The 24,144-nt window shown below is 42.7% G+C and overlaps 1 protein-coding gene across 1 annotated transcript in view; it reads left to right on the forward strand.

The window, feature by feature from the left end:
* The first annotated feature begins 12,875 nt into the window (after nt 1-12,875).
* Nucleotides 12,876-24,144, forward strand: part of SCIN (scinderin) — a 78,535-nt gene continuing 67,266 nt past the window's right edge. The window contains exons 1-2 of the mRNA XM_004007756.5: nt 12,876-13,151; nt 22,673-22,827. Coding sequence (XP_004007805.2) covers nt 12,953-13,151; nt 22,673-22,827 — 354 coding nt within the window. The 5' untranslated portion in view covers nt 12,876-12,952. The remainder of the gene's footprint in view (nt 13,152-22,672; nt 22,828-24,144) is intronic.

Consider the following 24,144-nt stretch of genomic DNA (forward strand, 5'->3'; position numbering starts at 1 on the left):
AGGAATTCCTTCACGAGAAGGAAAGGAATTATCACTAAAACTGAAACTAAACTTAAGTGATAATTCTGATTTTTAAATTGTCTTAATTCTAGATCACCAGTTTTCATATATTTTTTTTCCCTAGAGGAAGGAAGAGAACAAATGATTTTAACTTTACAGATAAGAAAACCAAAACATGTAACAGCTCAGTGACAAAGCTAAACTTCCTAGTGCTAAATGGGACACATGAGATCAGAAGTTCTCTAGGACAAGCCTGAAGAAAATAAAAATACAACGCATACTACATGAACAAATCTTGGCCAAATAATTTGTCTTGAAAGAATAAGGTTTGGTAAGACACAGTGAATAAGGTTTTGAATTAGACACAGTGAGCTTGAATTCTCCTTTGGCCATTCACTAGCTCCATGATCTCTGACAAGTTACAAAGCTTCAGTTGCCTCATTTATAAAATAAGCCTTCTCATATCTACCTAACATTGTGTTGGGGGAAAAAAAAGAACGTAGCTAATAGTTTTTAGCAATTAGGATCTCAATCTGTGACAGAGGGCACGTACAAAACAGAAAAATTCATATTATTAATTTTTTAGAGGTTACATGCATTAGTAGAAGGACAGAGGAACCAAAAGGGATAGTGCACCTAAGGGTACAGTTGCTTGGATCCAAAGGAGAGGAAAAGTCAGTTATTTGTCTTTAAAAGTATAGGGACTTTTGGTAGAGGAAGTCGAGGAAATAAATACTCTGACCTTACTCTCCTCCCCCTCTCATTTTCAAGCAGCCCCTAAGCCAGAGGACACTGAAGCCCAATTGCTCTATGTCATGCAGTCGGGTCTTAAGGGAGGGCTACAAGGTGCAGGATGGAGAAGGAGTTTAGAGCAGCAAAAGGAAGCTTGCTGCTAAGTCACTTCAGTCGTGTTCGACTCTGTGCGACCCCATGGATGGCAGCCCATCAGGCTTCCCCATCCCTGGGATTCTCCAGGCAAGAACACTGGAGTGGGTTGCCATTTCCTTCTCCAATGCATGAGTGAAAAGTGAAAGTGAAGTCACTCAGTCATGTCTGACTATTAGCGACCCCATGGACAGCAGCCTACCAGGCTCCTCCATCCGTGGGATTTTCCAGGCAAGCGTACTGGAGTGCGGTGCCATTGCCTTACCACCGCATAATGTGCATATGTGGTCAGTCATTCAGCATTGTCCAGCTCTTTGCAACCCCATGGACTGCAGCACGCCAGGCCTCCCTGTCCATCACCAACTCCCAGAGCCTACTCAAACTCATGTCCATCACATCAGGGATGCATCCAACCATCCCAATCCTCCGTCGTCCCCTTCTCCTCCCACGTTCAAGCTTTCCCAGCATCAGGGTCTTTTCCAATGAGTCCGTTCTTCGCATCATGTGGCCAAAGTATTGAAGTTTCAGCTTCAGCACAGGTCCTTCCAGTGAATATTCAGGACTGATTTCCTTTAGGATTGACTGGTTGGATCTCCTTGTGAGAGAGTCAATTCCTAGGCAGGTTGATAAGAAGGCCGGAGGGTCCCCAAGGAGAGAGGGGTCTGGAATTCTCAAGGAGGAGGAAAGGACAAATTTTTTTCCTCTACATTCCTTCTGTTCTGTTCAGTTCAGTTCAGTCACTCGGTCGTGTCCGGCTCTTTGAGACCCCATGAATCGCAGCACGCCAGGCCTCCCTGTCCATCACCAATTCCTGGAGCTCCTTAGGATTATATAACAATAATGTATCCTGCTTGAGGACAGTTTCTGGAAAAAACCTTCTAGCTAGTCCTGTTATCTTTAAATGTAAATTATAAGACTGGGTCTAGTAAGGTCTTCACAACTGTAATAACTAATTAAAAAGTATATAACTCCATTGCTAACACTGGCGAGGGGGTACTCTTTCTGCCCCCTTCTGAGGTCTATGTCAGAAGTTTTCTCTATCTCTTTTATTCTTTAATAAAACTTTATTACACAAAAGTTCTGAGTGATCAAGCTTCATCTCTGGCCCCATATTGAATTCTCCTCTGGAGGCCAAGAATCCCAGCGTCTTTTGCGGTTCAGCAACAACCTTTAATCTTGAGGGCTCATCCAGGATTCTTCAGGACAAGGTAAGGATGCTTGGAGCTCTAGTTCTTTGTTCTAGTGAACATGTTTTCTGCTGTACTATACTAACTCTACAGTGTGCTTGTGTGAATGAGTGACAGTGAGGAGCCCTGCTCTGCGGTTCCGCGGTGACCTCATATGGCTTATAGCAGAAACCTGTTGGGGGTTTACACTGACCTGGCAATGCCAAGAGGCACCCAATGTCTCCTTCGGGGACCAACCAGAAATGGACAAAGCATGTGGACTGAACTTTCCTTTCCTGGTCAAACCTTCCGGTCTCTTTGACCATTTCATAACTTCTTGGGAATTAGAACTACTCACCTATCTGTCTGATCATAGACTTTCAAGGGACTTGTGATCTCTGCTGTTACTGTGTACTGTTACTTAGGCCCCAAACTTGAATTGGTAGTCAGGAAGTGCCTAGCTAGGAGTCAAAAGTTCGGAAGCTGTAGCTCCAGGAGCATCTCTGAGGTTAAAGGTTACTCAGATTGGAAGTGCAGTGGGCTTCTTCCTCTGGTAACACTAGCTCTTAGTGGACCAGAGGAGGCTTTCCAGTGGCTTCTGTCCCAACTCTTTAGATATTCTTTCTGTGAAATCTGTGGGAATGAACTGGACGAACTGGCCCTAATAACTCGAGGACAAAAATCACTTTTTCCTCACTGGCCAGCCCTTCACCATCTCTTTTTTTTATTTTATTTTATTTTATTATTTTTTTTTTTTAATTTTAAAATCTTTTTTGCTATCACTTATACTGGTGTGGTGACGCTTGGAAGGAACATCTCAGTTTATGTTCGTACCGGTCCTACTGTGGTCAGGAATATACTCAGGGTCATGCACAGGCACTCAGGTGACGAATGTTTCCCCCAGCAGTCTTAGACTGGGAGGCATTCCGGAAGGTTACTCGGACAGCACCCTGGGTGGAATCAGAGGCGAGCAAGGTTTTAATGGTGAGGAGCTGGACATCAGTCTGGGATGCCATCAGGTCTAGCCCTGGTGCATCTCCACCCCGCCTCAGTGGGAGAACCAGGAGGGATGAGTACAGCGCCTGCATCAGTAAGGGACAGACTAAGCCCAACCAGGCAAGGAAAGCTTCAGTGTAAAGTCTGTCAACATCCCCATCTTGACCAGGGAGGGACGCTCCGGTAGAAAGATCCAGCCTCACTCCTTTGACACGCCTGATCTTCCTGTGTGATACTGCATGGCTATGGCATCCGTTGGAAGATGGTGAACGGTGGCCGGTTGGAGGGTGTCTTAATTATAATGCTGTTTTGCAATTAGACCGGTTCTGTAGAAAACAAGGGAAATGGGTAGAAGTAGCATATGTGTTGCTCTTTTTCTCTCTGCGAGGTATGCCAGACTTATGTCCTAAGGCTATAGATTTGGGTGTGAAACCTTTAGCTCCCTTTTGTCCTCCTGCTTTGCCCCCTTACCTGGAGCTCCAAACTGAGCAAACTGATAGTCAGAGAACCATCCCCCGGAAGGGTTACTTTGGTTTCAGTAAAAACCCAAACTGAGAGTCAAACAGCCCAAGTAGCGGTCCAAACAACCCCTGTCTCAGTACAACCTCAGACTACTCTGGTTTCAATAGAAACTCAGACAATCGAAGTAAGAGAAGCTCAGACAGCAAAAGCTAACGGTGAAATACAGGATGAGACGGAGGACAGCAGACAAAGAGATAAAGAAAAGCAGGTTTCTCCAATCTATCCCTGGGATATGTGCAGAGCAGCCAGAGAGGCTGAGAAACAGCCACTCAAGCTGTTGCCTCTTCATGAAGCACCCACCAGGGGAAATAATCAGTCTATGAGAGTTAATAAGCCCTTTTCTTGTCATGAAATAGAAAGAATCAAGGAGGATCTGGGAGACTATTTAGAGGACCCAGAAAAATATATTAGAGCTTTTAAAAGTGTTACTCTGCTTTATGACCTTACATGGAAGGATGTGATATATATCTTGGGACAAATGCTGACTCCCAGCTCAAAAAGTCGAGTTTGGGGGAACGCTGTTGCTTATGGAGATGAATGGCTTTGTAATGAATCAGTAGGGAAGAGGGAGAACCCACAGGGAATCAGGCGGTCCCAACTATAGTGAAGGAGGAAACAGAAACGGCTCCATCTTGAAAGCAGGACTCCATCTTGGGCCGGACTGTGGACTTTGAGCTATATGCCCAGTATCTATGGAAACGACATATCAACTGGAAAACCAGCCCCCCCCACCCCCCCCACCCACCCCCCGCCCACACACACACACAAAGGAAGAGCCCCAGGGCTCCTACCTAGACTCTCAGTCGCCTAAAAGAATACCCTACTTATCTGTGTAACCGAATAGAATCATACATTCTATTAGGCTTATTGGGGCATGACCACAGGCCTATTGATAATTGTCCACTGTTAACGATCTAGGCTTAAGGCATATGATTGCTGCTTAACATTGATTGTATCTTTTTCCTTTGTTCAGACTAGTTTCAGGGAACCTTATACACTTAGGGTATATAAGGTTTTCACAAAAACCGGTCGGGGTCCTTGGCTAAGAGGAGACTCTGCCTTGGGCCCGCCGGTGTCCTCTATCTGCACTGTCCTCCTGAGTGAGATTGTTTCCCAGAACGTGTGGCTACAACTGTAGAACCAGACTGGGACTATAACAAGGCTAAAGGAAGATGGCATCAGAGTCAGTTTGTCAGGTGTATTCTTGAAGGACTCAGGCAAGTGTGTGCTAAGACTTTATGCCAAAGCGGCAAACAGAACAGGAGAAGGAAGCTCCTGGTAAATTCCTGGATAGAATGAGAGAAGCCCTTTGCAGATTCACTGAGACTGATCCCAAAAATGAAGAGGGAAGAGTGATCTTAAAAGATAGATTTCTCACTCACTCACGGCTCCATATATCCGCCGTAAGCTATTAAAACAGGCCTATGGATTGGAGAAGGAAATGGCAACCCACTCCAGTGTTCTTGCCTGGAGAATCCCAGGGACGGAGGAGCTTGGTGGGCTGCCGTCTATGGGGTCGCACAGAGTCGGACACGACTGAAGCGACTTAGCAGCAGCAGCAGCATGGACCAAATCAGTCTTTAGATAATTTGTTGCAACCGGCTCAAACTGTCTATTATGGTAGGGAATATGAGGAAAAGAAAGAAAGGCAGAAAAAGACAAAGGAACAGGTGGAAGCCCTTGTAATGGCTGTCAGGACCGTTCTTAAACAGCCTGAGAAAAGTGCCAAGAGAGACCCAGGTGAAAAGGAATGGGTTTGCTATTACCCAGGTGAAAAGGAGGGGCCCCTCAAGCGGGATTGCCCTCAGGCATCTGAGCCGCCCCCGGCTCCATGTCCAGTCTACAAGGGACCACACTGGAGGAGAGACTGCCCCGAGAGCTTTAGGTTTCAAGGGTTAGACTCTCAAGACAATCAGGACTGAAGGTGCCTGAGGGTGCCCACACAAGCTCCCATCCTAATTACACCTGAGGAACCCCAGGTAGTAATTGTGGGGAGCCGATCCATTGATTTCTTTTTAGATATTGGGGCAACTTACTCTGTGCTTACTGAAGCCCCTGGCCCACTTTCTTCCCGATCTGCTTCCGTAGCGGACTGTCTGGGGTCCACTGCCCAGTCTACTTTGCTTATTTGGGCAAAGTTTGTCACGGGATCTACAAAACTTTACTAGCTCCGAAGCAATTGCGCTATAATATGTAGATGATATTTCACTCTGTGCTGAGACAGAGGAATCTTGCTCACAAGCCTCAGAGGAATTCTTAAACTTTCTGGGAGGCTGCAGTTACAAGGCATCAAGAGAAAAGGCTCAGTTTAGTCAACAATCTGTTAGCTATCTGGGCCTAATCATATCAGAAGGGACTAGGGCCATAGGCCCCGTAAGAATTAAACCTATACTAAATCATCCCCTGCCTATGACTTTGAGACAATTGAAAGGATTTTTAGGAACCACAGGCTACTGCTCCATTTGGATTCGGGGTTATGGGGAACTTGCCCGGCCTTTATATAAACTTATAACTGAGACCCAGCAGGCCCAAACTAACAAACTGGTTTGGTCTCCAGATACTCAAAAGGCTTTTAAAGCTCTTCAGACTGCTCTCCTGAAAGCTCCCTCTCTGAGCTTGCCCACAAGGTCGGAATTTAATTTGTTTGTCACTGAAAGAAAAGGTATGGCCCTGGGTGTTTTGACACAACCCTGAGGGCCTCACCAGCAACCTATTGCTTATCTAAGTAGAGAATTAAACCTAATTTCACAGATTGCATTGTCTAAGAATAATTGGGGCAATGGCTTTATTAACACCTGAGGCCTAAAAAATAATTATGGATGAAATCTTACTGTACTGACTTCTCATGATGTGAGTGGAATCTTAAATTCTAAGGTTAATTCTTGGATGGCAGACAGTAGGCTTCTTAAATATCAGTCATTGTTGTTAGAAGGACCAATAACTAAGCTTTGAAGTTTGTGGAAATTTAAATCCTGCCACTTTCCTTGCTGAGAAGGAAAATCAAACACCTGATCATGATTGCTTCCAATTTCTAACTTTAAACTATGCAGCTTAGGAAGATCTACCCTATTAAACAATCCTGACACAGAAATATTTACAGATGGCAGTTCTTTCGTTAGGGATGGGAAGCATAAAGTAGGTAAGCTACTGCCGCTGTGCTGAGGGCTGAACAGGTTTTAGAAGCAAAATCTCTCCCCCAGGGAACCAGTGCTCAGTTAACGGAGCTTGTGGCTCTGGCATGAGCTCTAGAGTTAAGCAAAGGGCAGAGAGTAAATATCTACACTGATTCTAAGTATGCTTATTTGACTTTACATGCTCGTACTGCAGTATGGAAAGAAAGACAGTTTAATATGGCAACAGGAGAACCTATTAAGCATTTCAGAGAGATCGAGAGACTTTTAACTGCTGTATATTGTCCTAAAGAAGTAGCTATTATGCATTGCAAAGGGCACAGCAGGGATGGGAGTAAAGTAGCAGAAGGTAATCAGTTGGCTGACTTGTCAAGCCAGAAAAGCGCATTTTTACAAAACCCCTTCACTGCAGACACCCTTGATCTGGACAGGTCCTGTGGAACAGGAAAAACCACAACATACTGAGGAAGATTTAGAAAGATATGAGAAAAGAGGAGCAAAGATTACTGATAAAGGATGGTTACAGTCAGAGGATGGATGATTAATAATTCCTGAAAATGCTCAATGGAAAAGTTTTCCTAAAGCCTTAGAATTAACTAATTATGTAACTCAGTTCTCAGCTTTTCAACAGGCATTAATGGAACTCCAGGAGGTGTCTCCTGACCCAGCCTCTGAGTCAAGCAAGCCTCTAATTGAGCCAGGAGCCAAGGTCCTGAAAAAAACACTGGGATCTGGGGGCCACTCTCTCAAGCCCCTCTGGGAAGGCCCTAATTGCCAGGTTATTCTTTCTTTTCCCACAGCTGTCAAAGTGGCAGGAATTGATTCGCGCATGCGTCACACTTGAGTTAAGAGGTGGCACCCTGACCAGAACTAAGTGGCATCATTTCTGTCTTTACTTTCTATACTCTGACTTTGTCCTTTTTAGATGGGCCTGATAATCTATGTGAGCCTCCTTCTGCTGACTCCAGAAGTCCTGAGTCTGCCATTTGACCCTCAAGACAATGCCTTCCCGTCCCAGACTCATTCCTATGTCGCATTCCACAATTGGTCTAATTGCTGGGTCTGCGGAGTGATCCCCTTATCATCAGAAGGCTTCCCATGAGGGACATCTCCACTTCAAGGAAAGGACTCTCTTCAACTCTGTAATGACATCTAACGATCTTAAGATGGACTGATATAACTATGGACATAATGTGACTTTTAATTTTGAGTTTAACTTGGTTTCATGACTATTTTGCCTTACATCTATAACTGTAAAACAGGGTTTGTCTCTAACTGTCTGAAAGCTTTTAAGTTACAAATGGTTGTCCAAGCTCCTACGAGTGCCACCGGCTCCTCCAACTAATAGTCGGGGCCCCTGGAACAGAGATTCTCAATATGAGGGTTAGGAGAATATGTTGTCTCAGCAATTTAGGGACAATGCCCCTAAATAGCAGGAAGTAGTTATGGGATGAAAACAATGCCTCTTTCCCTTGGCAAAATAATTCTCTTAAAAGAAAAGGGGGGAATGAGAGAGTCAATTCCTAGGAGGGTTGATAAGAAGTCTGGGGGTCCCCAAGGAGAGAGGGATCTGGAATTCTCAAGGAGGAGGAAAGGACAAACTTGTTTTCCTCTACATTCCTTAGGATTATATAACAATAATGTATCCTGCTTGAGGACAGTTTCTGGAAAAAACCTTCTGGCTAGTCCTGTTTTCTTAAAATGTAAATTATGGGAGTGGGTCTAGCAAGGTCTTTACAACCTTCAGACATGTTTTTGAGTCACTGTAATAATTAATTAAAAAGTATATAACTCCATTGCTAACACTAGTGAGGGCATACTCTTTCTGCCCCCTTCTGATGTCTGTGTCAAAAGCTTTCTCTATCTATTTTATACTTTAATAAACTTTATTACACAAAAGTTCTGAGTGATCAATCCTCGTTTCTGGCCCCCTATTGAATTCTTCTTCTCTGGAGGCCAAGAATCCCAGCGTCTTTTGTGGTTCAGCAACAACCTTAAAGTTGCAGTCCAAGGGACTCTCAAGAGTCTTCTCCAACACTACAATTCAAAAGCGTCAGTTCTTCGGTGCTCAGCCTTCTTTATAGTGTAACTCTCACATCCATACATGACTACTGGAAAAACCATAGCTTTGGCTAGATGGGTCTTTGGTGGCAAAGTAATGTCTTTGCTTTTTAATACACTGTCTAGGTTGGTCATAGCTTTTCTTCCAAGGAGCAGGCCTTTTAATTTCATGGCTGCAGTCACCATCTGCAGTGGTTTTGGAGCCCAAGAAAAGCCTCTCACTGTTTCCATTGTTTCCCCATCTATTTGCCATGAAGTGATGGGATTAGTTTTCTGAATGTTGAGTTTTAAGCCAGCTTTTTCACTCTCCTCTTTCACTTTCATCAAGAAGCTCTTTAGTTCTTCTTTGCTTTCTGCCATAAGGATGGTGTCATCTGTGTATCTGAGGTTATTGATAATTCTCCCAGCAATCTTGATTCCAGCTTGTGTTTCTTCCAGGCCAGCGTTTCTCATGATGTACTGTGCATATAAGTTAAATAAGCAGGGTGACAATATACAGCTTTGATGTACTCCTTTCCTGATTTGGAACCAATCTGTTGTTCCAAGTCCAGTTCTAACTGTTGCTTCTTGATCTGCATACAAAATTCTCAGGAGGCAGGTCAGGTAGTCTGGTATTCTCATTTCCTGAATTATTTTCCACAGTTCGTTGTGATCCACATAGTCAAAGGCTTTGGCATAGTCAATAAAGCAAAAGTAGATGTTTTGCTGAAACTCTCTTGCTTTTTTGGTGATCCAGCAGATGTTGGCAATTTGATCTCTGGTTCCTCTACCTTTTCTAAATTCAGCTTGAACACCTGGAAGCAACAACACAAGAGAAGACTGTACACATGGACATCACCAGATGAGCAATACTGAAATCAGATTGATTATATTCTTTGCAGCCAAAGATGGAGAAGCTCTATACAGTCAGCAAAATCAAGACAAGGAGCTGACTGTGGAACAGACCATGAACTCCTTATTGCCAAATTCAGATTGAAATTAAAGAAAGTAGGGAAAACCCCTAGACCATTCAGGTATGACCTAAAGCAAATCCCTTACGATTATATAGTGGAAGTGACAAATAGATCAAGGGATTAGATCTGACAGACAGAGTACCTGAAGAATTATGGACAGAGGTTCGTGACATTGTACAGGAGGCAGTGGTCAAGACCATCCCCAAGAAAAAGAAATGCAAAAAGGCAAAATGGCTGCCTGAGGAGGCCTTAGAAATAGCTGAGAAAAGAAAAGCAAAAGGCAAAGGAGAAGAGGAACTATATACTCATTTGAATGCAGAGATCCAAAGAATAGCAAGGAGAGATAAGAAAGCCTTCTTCAGTGATCAGTGCAAAGAAATAGAGGAAAACAATAGAATGGTAAAGATTAGAGATCTCTTCAAGAAAATTAGAGATATCAAGGGAATGTCTCATGCAAAGATGGACACAATAAAGAACAGAAATTGTATGGACCTAACATAAGATACTAAGAAGAGGTGGCAAGAATACACAGAAGAACTGTACAAAAAAGATCTTCGTGACCCAGATAACCAAGATATCTTGATCACTCACCTTGAGCCAGACATCCTAGAGTCAGAAGTCTTGTGGGCCTTAGGAAGCATCACTATGAACAAAGCTAGTGGGGGTGATGGAATTCCAGTTGAGCTATTTTAATTCCTAAAAGATGATGCTGTGAAAGTGCTGCACTTAATATGCCAGCAAATTTGGAAAACTCATCAGTGGCCACAGGACTGGAAAAGGTCAGTTTTCGTTCCAATCCCAAAGAAAGGCAATGCCAAAGAACGTTCAAACAAACACAGGTACCTGTGCATTTAATTCAAATAACAGTCCAATGGCACCCCACTCCAGTACTCTTGCCTGGAAAATCCCATGGACGGAGAAGCCTGGTGGGTTGCAGTCCATGGGGTCGCTAAGAGTCGGACACGACTGAGTGACTTCTCTTTCACTTTTCACTTTCATGCATTGGAGAAGGAAATGGCAACCCACTCTATTGTTCTTGCCTGGAGAACCCCAGGGACGAGGGAGCCTGGTAGGCTGCCATCTATGGGGTCGCACAGAGTCGGACACAACTGAAGCGACTTAGCAGCAGCAGCAGCAAGGTGAAAACTATTATTTTCCCATTTTATACATGAGGAACCTGAGGCTTGCTGTAGTTACGAAGTTGCTAAAGCCTCAGAACCAAGAATGTTGCTTGCAAGAAATGTTTGCAACACTGTGTTAGCAAAATATAGACAAAATTTAAATACCTATGAACCTCAACAGATTAAATAAATTACAGTACATTTATAAGATTTAATACCATGTGTCAGTAAAAAGAAGAGGCTCTATGAGTATTGAGTATTGATATTTTGATATGTTGTTACAGAACAGTGTGTATATTACCATTTCTGTTAGAAAATAAAATTACTATGCTATTTATATTCTTGAAGATGCTGTTGCTGCTGCTAAGTCGCTTCAGTCGTGTCCGACTCTGTGCGACCCCATAGACAGCAGCCCACCAGGCTCCCCCGTCCCTGGGATTCTCCAGGCAAGAGCACTGGAGTGGGTTACCATTTCCTTCTCCAATGCATGAAAGTGAAAAGTGAAAGTGAAGTCGCTCAGTCGTGTCAGACTCTTAGCCACCCCATGGACTGCAGCCTACCAGGCTCCTCCGCCCATGGGATTTTCCAGGCAAGACTACTGGAGGGGTGCCATTGCCTTCTCCATTCTTGTAGATGAAAGAATATCAAATATGTCTGGAAAAATACACAAGAAACTGTTAGCTGCCTCTGGTGAAAGCTGAAATAGAGATACATTTTTATTGCTCACATATACTTCTGAATTTTTTTACCATGGTCATGTAATGCTTATTTCAAAACAATTAATTAGAGAAAAATCAAATTGTATGTAACTAGTGACCTCCAGAGAAGGCAATGGCACCCCTCTCCAGTACTCTTGCCTGGAAAATCCCATGGATGGAGGAGCCTGGTAGGCTGCAATCCATAGAGTTGCTAAGAGTTGGACACGACTGAGCGACTTCACTTTCATTTTTCTCTTTTCGTGCATTGGGGAAGGAAATGGCAGCCCACTCCAGTGTTCTTGCCTGGAGAATCCCAGGGATAGGGGAGCCTGGTGGGCTGCCGTCTGTGGGGTCGCACAGAGTCGGACACGACTGAAGCGACGCAGCAGCAGCAGCAGTGACCTCCAGAGAAGCCTGTAATTTGGAATACAGTGACAGAAAATGTACATGCATAAAAACTAGCTTTCTTCCTCTGCATCCTGAGCAATTTGCTTTCTCAATAACAATAAAGTCAATTGCCACATCAGCTTCAGTTAAATGACTGCAAAATAAGGAGTAAACTTTCATCTGTATTTTACAGTGCTCTGTCCACGCTACAAAAGCAAACTCTGTAGGGAAAACAATAAGATCAGCACCCTGAAGCATTTGTAAGAGGTAACTCACAAGGTAAGCTAAATATATAATACCACAGTCACAAACAGCCCAGCCTGAGAACATCCCAAAAGGATTGCTGCTTTTTTTTTTTTTTTCAAAAATTTTTTCTTGGTAAAGGAAGCAGGTGGCAAAGAGATTAACCACAGCTCCCTGAACCCCGGAAGACATAGAGCTCTGTCCCCCGGGTAAGACCGCTATCCTTCCAGGTTTTCATTCTTTCCAAGAAAACTGACAAGCTGTTTCTCGTGGCACTTTCAAACAGGGAAGATCAAGACAGAGAGAAACTGTGGCCAGCAGGGATGGAGAGACTGGCAGATGAAATGATGGGGTTGATTGTTACCTGGACAGCTAATATTTTTTTTTCCCTAAACGATGCACTAAACAGTTTTAATTGTTGATCTCCTCCATCTGTTGCCAAGGAAAATGTCCTTCCTGGGAGGACGCATTTCCTGGATTTTCAGAAAGTTCTCTCAGGATCTCTACGATTTCTGAGATTCCGATTCCCCTCGGGCTGCAGGAAAGGGCGCAGGAGGTTGGTACAGGATGCTGAGCTTAGGCTGAGAAAGGATTGCCTCTTCGCTAGTAACTCCTGCCTGGTCACTTGGCCCCTCCCGTTTGGGGGCCCCGCCCCCTCCTCCGCCTCGCCGCAGAGCAAACCCTATAAAACCGCTGCGACCTGGGTCCATCCAACCGGTCTGGGTTCAGTCCGACTCCCAGGTCAGCGAGAGCCCGCGCCCACTCCCCGGAACATCGCGTGCCCGAGTCATGGCCCAGGGGCTGTACCACCAGGAGTTCGCCCGCGCGGGCAAGCGGGCGGGGCTGCAGGTCTGGAGAATTGAGAAGCTGGAGCTGGTGCCGGTGCCCGAGAGCGCGTACGGCGACTTCTACGTCGGGGATGCCTACCTGGTGCTCCACACGACGCAGGCCAGCCGGGGCTTCACCTACCGCCTGCACTTCTGGCTGGGTAAGGGGCCAGCCGGCCGCGGGGCCGGCTCGGGGAGGGGCGAGGCCGCCCGGGGATTGCGAGTGGCGGGCTGGGGGAGGCAGCGCTAGCGGGACCCCCCTGGAGACCCGTCGCGCCGGTTGCGCCCCGGTGGGCGCCCCCTCCAGCTCTGGGGTTGGACACCTTCCACTCGCGAGAGTCCGCGCCGGCAAACGCGGCAGCGAACGCAGGGCGCGGCGAAGTGGGGGAGCAGTCTTACCTCCATCGCTTTGACCTTTGTCGAGTCCACCTCCCAGGTTTTGCAGCTGGTTCCTCTAGCTTTCACCTTCCAGTCTCCAAACTCCCGCTTCCTCCCAGGGCGGCTGCCAGCCGCGCCCTGGGGCCGGCCAAGTGAGGCTCACCTTCCGACAAGTTCAGTCCTGGTTTCCCTGTCAGCGAGGAGATGAAGTCAAACAAGTTTGTGGGCATTCGCCCGCAGCCGCAGGAAGTCCTTTAAAATATATATATATATATGTTTTGGTTTGGTTTGTTTTTTTTTGCCTTGGACTCAGCTTAGCGTTCTCTAGTAATTGCAACGGTTAAGTAAGTTCTTGGCTGCTTTAAAAATCATATTCCAAGCCAGCACCGCTCTGCTTGCAGCTTTGGTGAACAGAAATTCCTCTTGCTTAGGATGCTGGCGGCCGTATCAATACAAAGTAAATAACTTTCTATGGCAGATTTTGTATTTAGATGAGTCGCTTTATAATGGCTGTTTTCATATTTATTACTTACGTATTTGAACAAGGACACAGTTTGAAACAAAACAGCTCCTTCATCGGTAGTAATTATTTTGGGCTTCACCCGCACCGGGCTTTTCGGACACTGGGCCTTGTGTGTTCTACTTTTTCCACCTTCTACTTTTACTCGTAAACATCCTGAATGTCTAACCTCTCCCTGTGAGATCCTGTGCCACTGGGCACACCCCGTCTAACAACACACCGATTATCTGAGCCTTATTGCCTTCGTTGAGAATCAGCTTGCCTCCCCTAGACTGTGTTTATTTTTAGTTTTATTCATTATCGGGAAAACACACAAAACCACATACATACACATTTTGAAGTCCCTGAAAGTCGTTTTTCCTTCCTAACATTTGAAGATTTTGAGGCAAGATGGTAGAGAACACTGAGAAGTGATGTTCTCAATATTAGCCACCACCTGGAGCAAACACTTCCAAATGAGAAATCCATACAGGGAGACAGGACTGTTTCATTATAACATTTATTTGATACTAAAATTTTGTGCCTGCTTGAGGAGGCTGAGGCTGAGATCCAAACTCATTGTGGTTTTCTAGTGTAACGTCACTATTCCTTTTATCACAGACAGTCATCTATTTATGTTTTACACCAAGAATCACCCCACTGAAATCTTAATGTATAACTTATGTTCATGAATGAGTGATACCACATAGAATAGTAATGGCTTCACGTTGGTCCTTTTGTTTAGAACTTAGTTCTGCAATGAGTAAAAGTGTCATGAATGAATGAATGAATCAGACTTCAGAAAGGGAAGAGAAACTAAACTGATGTAGTTCATCAGTTCCAAAAAATGTAATAGAAATGCTTTGGGCAGAAACATTTCATGATCTTAAAGATCTGTAAAAACTGAACTTAATAGTGCGTTAATTAATAGGTTAATTCAGTAACTTTCAATGTGTCCAGCACTGTGTAAGGCATTTTTGCATACAAATAACTTAAGGAACTTCCCTGAAAGTTTACAGTCTCAATAATGCAATAAAACAAAAGTGATAGAACACTGGTAAAATGTGATGAGCTCCAGTAAAGAGACACAAAGTGTCTGTGGTCACTGGGAAGCAGAAAAGCCTTGATGGAAAAAAAGGAAAATGGGGGGAGTTGGGAGGGATTGTGCGATAGAAACTCATGGGAAATGTGGAAAGTTGAGAGCACAGTAGCCAGCAGGACCTGTAGATACAACTAGACCTAAATGTGGGCTTCCAAGTGGCACAGTGGTTAAAGAACCCTTGTCAATGCAGTAGACACAGGAGATGGGAGTTCGATCTCTGGGTTGGGAAGATCCCCTGGAGGAAGAAATGACAACCCACTCCAGTATTCTTGCCTGGGAAATCCCCTGGACAGAGGAGCCTGACAGGCTACTGTCCACGGAGTAGCAAAGATTCAGATACGACTGAGCACAGGCACACCATTAGACCTAAATTTGGGTGAATTCATGAGGTTTGTTCAGAAAAACAGATTGAGAGGACCTTCCAAGAGGGAGAGCTGAAAGTTCAAGGGAAGAGAAAGCCTGACTAAAGGAAGTCAGTGGAGAGGAAGATAAAAGAGAGTAGAGTTAAAATCAGCCTGGAATGAGAAGGAACATAGCGTAGAAATGAAGAAACAGGCCAGCTGAGAGGAAGAAAAGGGAAACAGGAAGAAGTGGGACCCCAAAGAGGAAAACAAAAGAAGAGTTTTCTTCCCTGGCCTCTCCCTCAGTGTCTTTCCATAATACCCTTGCATATCTCAGATCTTTTTATTTGATTTTTTTTTTCCTTTACAAAGTAAGCATTTATTGCATGTAATTTAGAAGTTGTTGCATTGGTTCTTCCTGAACAAAAATGTCAGCTTGGTACCTAGCAGTTTAAATGCATCTACCAACTAGTCTGTGCTGGGTGCTATATCAAGGCACTGTGAATCCAAAAAACGGGGTGAGAGTATACAACACACAATGCGAAGAACTTACACACTGGCTGGGGAGGATGCTGAGAAACTGGAGCTTTATATGTTGCTTGTGGTGGGGGTGGAATATGAAATGTACAACCATTATGGAAAAGACTTTGGCAGTTTCTTATGAAACTGAACGTGCAACTTCCATGTGACCCAGTAGTTGCATTCACTGGTATTTAATCCAGAGAAATTTCAGATTCATGCAAGAGCGAAGACATTGATGTCGTAGCAGCTTTATTTGAATAGACATAAATTTCAGTCAGCGCGCATAACTTTCAACAGGTTACTGATTAAACAAGTGGCACGTCTATACCAAGGACTAATACGCAACAACAAAAAGGAACAAACTTTTTTTAAAATTAATTTTTATTGGAGTATCGTTGCTTTACAATGTTATGTTAGTTTCTATTGTACAGCAAAGTGAATCAACTATACATATGTATATATATACACATACTCTTTTTTTTTTTAATTTCCTTCCCATTTAGGTCACCACCAAGCACTGAGTTCCCTGAGCTATCCAGTACGTTCTTATTAGTAATCTATTATATACATAGTGTCAATAGTATATACCTGTCAATCGCAATCTCCCCATTCATCCCACTCTCCTTCCCCACGTGGTGTCCATACATTTGTTCTCTGTGGCTCTGTCTCTATTTCTGTTTTGCAAATAAGATTATCGATACCATTTTTCTAGCTTCCACATATATGCGCTAATATATATTTGTTTTTCTCTTTCTGACATCACTCTGGATGAGAGCCCCAAACTCCAGATAAACACAAGTCAGATGAATCCCTTAGGGAATTATGCCTAATGGGAAGAAGAAAAACAACACCAGAAGGTCTGATGCTCTATGATTCTACTCCTATAACAGTTAAAAAGTCTAGATTCATTGCTACCAGAGGTTAAGGATGAGGTGAGGAAGGAGTGGTTCAGGTGGGAGGTGGGTGGAGTTTTAAAAAGGCACCATGAGGGATTTTTTGGTGATGGAACTATACAGTGTCTTGACTATGATGGTGGGTATGTAAATTTACACGTGATAAAATTATATTTAATTAATGTACAAATGCAGATGACTACAAGTAAAATTGGGGAAATATGAAAAATGTAAGTGGATTGTATCAGTGTCAATATCCTGGTTGTGGCAGTCTGTGCTGTCCTGTACTTATATACTTATACTTTAATGTATGTATACTGAATTAGTGGGGAAGGCAATGGCACCCCACTCCAGTACTCTTGCCTGGAAAATCCCATGGACGGAGGAGCCTGGTAGGCTGCAGTCCATAGGGTCGCGAAGAGTCAGACACGACTGAACAAATTCACTTTCACTTTTCACTTTCATGCGTTGGAGAAGGAAATGGCAACCCACTCCAGTGTTCTTGCCTGGAGAATCCCAGGGATCGGGGAAACCTGGTGGGCTGCTGTCTATGGGGTCGCACAGAGTCAGACACGACTGAAGCGACTTAGCAGCAGTGGCATACTGAATTAGTATACATACAGTATACTAATTTAGTATACTAAACTATGCATACTAAAGTTTTACAAAATGTTCCATTTGAGGAAACTTGGTCTATTGATCCATCTGTCTATTCTTCAACCAGTACCATACTATCTTAATTAATTATTGTGCCTGTGTAAGAAAACTTAATATCAGAGTTAGTTTTTTTACCTTCTTTTTCTTTGTCAGGATTGCTTTAGCTACTCCAGGGACTATCCCTTTTCACATTAATTTTATAACAAATTCATGTGATCTGTAATAAACCTTGATATGATTTTGATAGGAACAGCATTAAGTCTATAGTTTAATTTGGGGAAAATTGACATATTTATTATATTACAAGACTTAGAATTCATGAACACTGTCTTTACTAAGGTCTTTGATTTTTGTCATCATTTTGTAGTTGTTAGCATGTAGATCATGTACTTGTTTTCTTAAACATATTCCTGAGTATTTCAGTTTCTTTGAAGTGACTGAAAATGGTATTGTGCTTTCAATTTCAATTTCTGCATGTTCATTGTTTCTATATAAAAATGCGACTGCTTTTTGTTATTGATTAATATTTATCATGCTATCTTGCTGAATGCATTTATTCTTAAGGGTTTGTTTTATTCTTAGGATTTTCTATGCAGATCATCCTGTCATTTCTAAATAGACACATTGTTTTATTCCTTTACAATCTCTATGTTTTTAATTTCTTTTTCCTACCTTTCTGCAATAGTTAGAACTTCCCGTGTTATGTTCAGTAAGAGTACTTGCCGTGTTCCCCATCTTTGGGGGAAAGGATTCAGTCCTTGATCATTAAAAATTATGTTAGCTTTAGGTTTTTTGAAGATGCTGTTTATTTAAGTTGATAATTTTCCCCTGTATTCCAGACTTGCCGAGAGCTTTTATCATGAATGGATATTCCATTAACCTAGTCATTAAACCTCTCTTTTTATTATGTTTTATATATAAAATCATCACATCCTCAAAACAGTTTCAGGAAGTTTACAGCATATGGCTTCCCAGGGTGCTCAGTGATAAAGAATCTGCCTGCAATGGAAGAAACACAAATTAGATCCCTAGGTTGGGAAGATTCCCTTGAGAAGGAATTGACAACTCCCTCCAGTAATCTTGCCTGGAAAATCCCATGGACAGAGGAGCTTGTCGGACTACAGTCCATGGGTGTTACAAAAGAGTCATACGTGACTTGGAGGCTAAACATACAGCATATATACAAATAAAATGTAACATAATATAATGTAAATAACATAACATAAAACAATATAACATGAAAGGCATTGGGAAAATCAGCATGGGAAAAATACATGAAGTCATAAGAACTCATTCCAAACACTCAATAGTTTTTGTACACTTATGAGAATTTCATCATGCTATAACTGATTTTGATTCTAGTTTTTATATTCAAAAGCTAGTATTGGTTTCATGAAGACCTTTCAGCCTTTTTAGAAGACTCTGGTTTTCTCATACTGACATTCCCTGGCCTAGCACAGTTCATAAGCATCAACAAATTATAGGATAATTTAATTAACTTACTTCCAGTTCATTCATTAACCACATACCTATCCATTTGTATCTACCTCAAGAAACTCGGATTTCAACTTGTTCTCAAGAAAGAATATGTGTATCAGATGCATCATCCTTAACACCTTTCCTATTAAGGCTGATTTAAGTTTCCTCCTTTAACGTCTTTGCCTTCATTGATAGTCTAATTTATGGGTGGGGAAGTGGACAGAAGAATGACACTCGAGCCCTTTCAGACTGCAAAATCGCATGTGTTTTTTATGTGTGTTAAGTAATTTCCTTTGACCTCGAGTTCATAAAATTGATACCTAGCTACTGATTTTTTTTTTCTGAGAATATAGTACACCAGTCTTCTTTGAGAGTAAGAGAGGAGTTATAAATAAATCCAATTCTTTCTTTAATATACTTGACTGACTTCCTTTCTTCAACTTTAGTGAATACTACTAGTTGGGGTTCCAGGTGAACTCTAGTATTGTTATAGCTTCTAAATATTTATGTGTCAATTATCCAGGGAGGAAAATTACATTCCCCAGTCACCTCAAAATTATACTGCTCGTGAGAGTCTGAGTTTAAAAAATGCCTACCAGTATTGTAGTTTCTAAGATCTGTGCCTCAGAGTCACAGAAACCTATCTTAGTAATCCTGGGTTGTGTCTGCCAAAGATCAACTTTATGACCTCAAGGAAGTTACTTTTTCTGTCTAAGCCTCCATGTCCTCTGCTGTAACATGGTAGGAAATGATTTCTGCTGCATTGGGTTATTTGAAGATTAAAGCAGATCATTAATGTAAAACACTAGCACAATGTCTGGCCCATAGCAAGGGTGCTATAAATGTATATTAGCTACTATTATTTCTAGAATCATTAATGGTTTTCACACAGGTTGCTGCTGCTAAGTCATTTCAGTCGTGTCCGACTCTGTGCGACCCCATAGATGGCAGCCCACCAGGCTCCCCCGTCCCTGGGGTTCTCCAGGCAAGAACACTGGAGTGGGTTGCCATTTCCTTCTCCAATGCATGAAAATGAAAAGTGAAAGTGAAGTCGCTCAGTTGCATCCGACTCTTAGCGACCCCATGGACTGCAGCCCACCAGGCTCCTCTGTCCGTAGGATTTTCCAGGCAAGAGTACCGGAGTGGGGTGCCATTGCCTTCTCCTTTCTCACAGGTTAGGTATAGTAAAAGTTTTTAAATGTCTTATAAGTTTTGAGGTCCTCTCAGGACTGTCCTGGTTCTGATCTTTGTGTACACTGAGGACACTGGGTCTTGAGAATTGGTGTTTTGACCTCAGTGAGGTTGCCTGGATCAGGTCTGTATTAGAATTATGAAAATTAAATGTGTGTTATATGTTAAATTCTCAGGATAATACTGCACATGTTAACATTCAAAAGATGTGAGCATGCTGCTTCTTTTATTCTCCCCTTTCCTTCAGAGAATATTATCTGATACCAGTAAGTGGGGACACTGGGACTCAAACACAGGGGAAAGCTTAAGATGTGAGGGAAATTATCGGCTCTGTAGTCCTAGAAGCGATCTTTACGTTTATCTTGAGGACATAGTGTCTGGACTTAAAAAAAAAAGTATTGGCATATCCCAACAATCTGTACTGTTCTAGGATTTCATCGCTTACGAGTGAATATGATTTGAACTTAATACATTTTTGTTGTTGTTCAGTTGCTAAGTTATATCTGACTCTTTTGTGACCCTATGGACTCTAGCCCATCAGGCCCTCTGTCCATGGGATTTTCCAGGCAAGAATACTGGAGTGGCTTGCCATTTCCTTCTCCAGAGGATCTTTCTGACCCAGGAATCAAACCCACATCTCCTGCATTGACAGATAGATTCTCTTGCACTGAGTCACCAGGGAAGCCTCATCTTTAAAGTTGTCAAATTCAGAAAAAGACAGGACCATCTCTTGATCTTAAACATGGTACTAAAGTAAATTGCTTGAGAAAATTGGATACCAAAGATTACACGTGGAGAATTTTGAAGTATGACCGTATTCCACTGAAGTTCAGAGAAGCCCAAATAAAAGAATTATGGACTGACTGACAGCTGTCAGCTTTTTGAAAGGGCTTTTTGAAAGGGCTTTTTGAAAGGGCTTTTTGAAAGGGCTTTTTGAAAGGGCTATCTTATCTTGAAGATTATGACTTTGGAGGAACTAAGGTGCTTGACAGTGGAAAGATTCAGAACATGTGAAATTCCTTAAAAATGTATTGACTTAATTATGCCTATGTTGCACATACTTATGAAAAAAAAAAACCTTTATACTTTAAAAAATAGGGATAAGTTCAAGTTACATTAATTTTCCCATTCTCAAAGTGCTGTTTAGTTCTAGCCTATGATGTTTGTATTCCTTACAAATATTAATATATTGACATGCTAGAAACCTGGAGATTAATGCTGAGAAAGGCTAAGATTATTGAAAAATGTTTTGACAGCCTGATCTTATCAACTGTACCAAATGAATCTGAATCCTACTGGAATATATTGTTATATCATCCTGAACATATTTGGACAGTGGTGATTCTTTTAAGGTTTTAAAAAAAAAAACTAGAAAGCAGGTACAGAGCAATTCTTTTAGTTATTAGAAAAATAGTATTTTATATTGCATCATTTCTGCTGAAAGATTGTTCTGTTGAAGAGGAACAATTTATACATAGATTTATATGGTTCAGTTCAGTCACTCACTCATATCTGACTCTTTGCGACCCCATGAATTGCAGCACGCCAGGCCTCCCTGTCCATCACCAACTCCCGGAGTTAGGTCAGTGATGCCATACGGCCATCTCATCCTCTGTCGTCCCCTTCTCCTCCTGCCCCCAATCCCTCCCAGCATCAGAGTCTTTTCCAATGAGTCAACTCTTCGCATGAGGTGGCCAAAGTACTGGAGTTTCAGCTTTAGCATCATTCCTTCCAAAGAAATCCCAGTGCTGATCTCCTTTAGAATGGACTGGTTGGATCTCCTTGCAGTCCAAGGGACTCTCAAGAGTCTTCTCCAACACCACAGTTCAAAAGCATCAATTCTTTGGCGCTCAGCCTTCTTCACAGTCCAACTCTCACATCCATACATGACCACTGGAAAAACCATAGCCTTGACTAGATGGACCTTTGTTGGCAAAGTAATGTCTCTGCTTTTGAATATGCTATCTAGGTTGGTCATAACTTTCCTTCCAAGGAGTAAGCATCTTTTAATTTCATGGCTGCAGTCACCATCTGCAGTGATTTTGGAGCCCCCCAAAATAAAGTCTGACACTGTTTCCACAATTCCCCATCTATTTCCCACGGAGTGATGGGACCAGACGCCATGATCTTAGTTTTGTGAATGTTGAACTTTAAGCCAACTTTTTCATTCTCCTCTTACTTTCATCCAGAGGCTTTTTAGCTCCTCTTCAGTTTCTGCCATAAGGGTGGTGTCATTTGCATATCTGAGGTTATTGATATTTCTCCTGGCAATCTTGATTCCAGCTTGTGCTTCCTCCAGCCCAGCATTTCTCATGAGGTACTCTGCATATAAGTTAAATAAGCAGGGTGACAATATACAGCTTTGACGTACTCCTTTTCCTATTTGGAACCAGTCTGTTGTTCCATGTCCAGTTCTAACTGTTGCTTCCTGACTTGTATATAGGCTTCTCAGGAGGCAGGTCAGGTGGTCTGGTATTCCCATCTCTCTCAGATTTTCCACAGTTTATTGTGATCCACACAGTATAATTCAAGGATAGTTTCTGAGTTTTTTCTTATCAGACATTCTGCCTTAATCCTGCCTCTCAGTTGACAAATGAGATACTGTCATTTGCTCTTTTAGGAAAGGAATGTACTCAGGATGAAAGTACAGCAGCTGCCATCTTTACTGTTCAGATGGATGACTACTTGGGTGGCAAACCTGTGCAGAACAGAGAACTTCAAGGCTATGAGTCTACGGATTTTGTTGGCTACTTTAGAGGAGGTCTGAAATACAAGGTAAGCAGCTCCCTCATTGTTTTATGACCCCCTTGAAGGCGATGGCACCCCACTCCAGTACTCTTGCCTGGGAAATCCCATGGACAGAGGAGCCTGGTAGGCTGCGGTCCATGGGGTTGCGAAGAGTCGGACACGACTGAGCAACTTCCCTTTCTCTTTCTCTTCCTGAGCATCCTTGATAGAATAAAAGTTCATTGAGGGCAGGTTTTTTTTTTTTTTTTAATTGGAAGATAATTGCTTTACCCTATTGTGTTGGCTTCTGGCATACAGCAGTGTGAATCAGCCGTAAGTGTACACATGTCCTCTTCCTCTTGAACCTCCCCTCCGTGCCCCCACCAGCTCATCCCACCGCTCGGGCTGTCACAGAGCAGCGGGTTGAGCTCCTTGCGCCTGTACAGCAGCTTCCCATGGCTGGCTATTTTACACATGGTGGTATATGTCAATGCTACTTAAACCAAGTGAAGTAATTCAGAAAGAGGGCGGGGTATTTCGTTTTCATTTAAACCTATTTTGTTCACTGATATAGCCCCAGGACTCTCTAGACACATCATAGGTACTTGATAAATGTTTGTGGAATATATGCTATAATGTGTGACTTATTCTGACTTAATCTCATCTGGCAGGGTAATTTTTAATGAAGTTAAGTAAATATAGGCAACATGGGCATTAATAGTGTTTATCTTTTGCTATTCTAAAGAATCTCTGAATTTGCTACAAATGACCCATGACTCAGGAATTTCAGTTGTTCTGGAACATATGAATCCAGTATTTATAGCAATTATAACCTCAGTTAATACGTAGAACTAAACATACATTTTCCAAATAGCTTAGTTTGATCTTAGAACAATGTTGCAAATGAAACCACTGAATTGAACATACGTGTGGTTCAGCCTCCTACACATATACTGGCATACACACGTTACCCCCCCCCCCCCCCCCCCCACACACACACACACACACACACACACACACACACACACACACAGTCACAGAGTTTATGTGTTTTAGCCTGAAACTCATCATCAAATGACTTTACTTTGGAAATAAACAAGTAAAATATCAGATAATTAACTATCTCTATACCTTTAAGGCAACTTTCAGTAAAGGATAGCTTTTTCTGGAATTCTCTCAGTGACCCTTGCAGATTGTCCATCTTTCATTATTCCCCATGCCCCTGAGAATGTTCAGTTAAAGTGTGAAGAATACCTTCCCGACAAACACCCCAGAAACAGTCTTTTTTAAAATCAAATGTGCTTTGGCAGCAGTCTGTGAGACCCTACCACCTCACCCCTCCAGTATGTTAGCCCTGTGGAGACC

This window comes from Ovis aries, chromosome 4, assembly GCF_016772045.2.
Source record: "Ovis aries strain OAR_USU_Benz2616 breed Rambouillet chromosome 4, ARS-UI_Ramb_v3.0, whole genome shotgun sequence".
Lineage (NCBI taxonomy): Eukaryota > Metazoa > Chordata > Mammalia > Artiodactyla > Bovidae > Ovis > Ovis aries.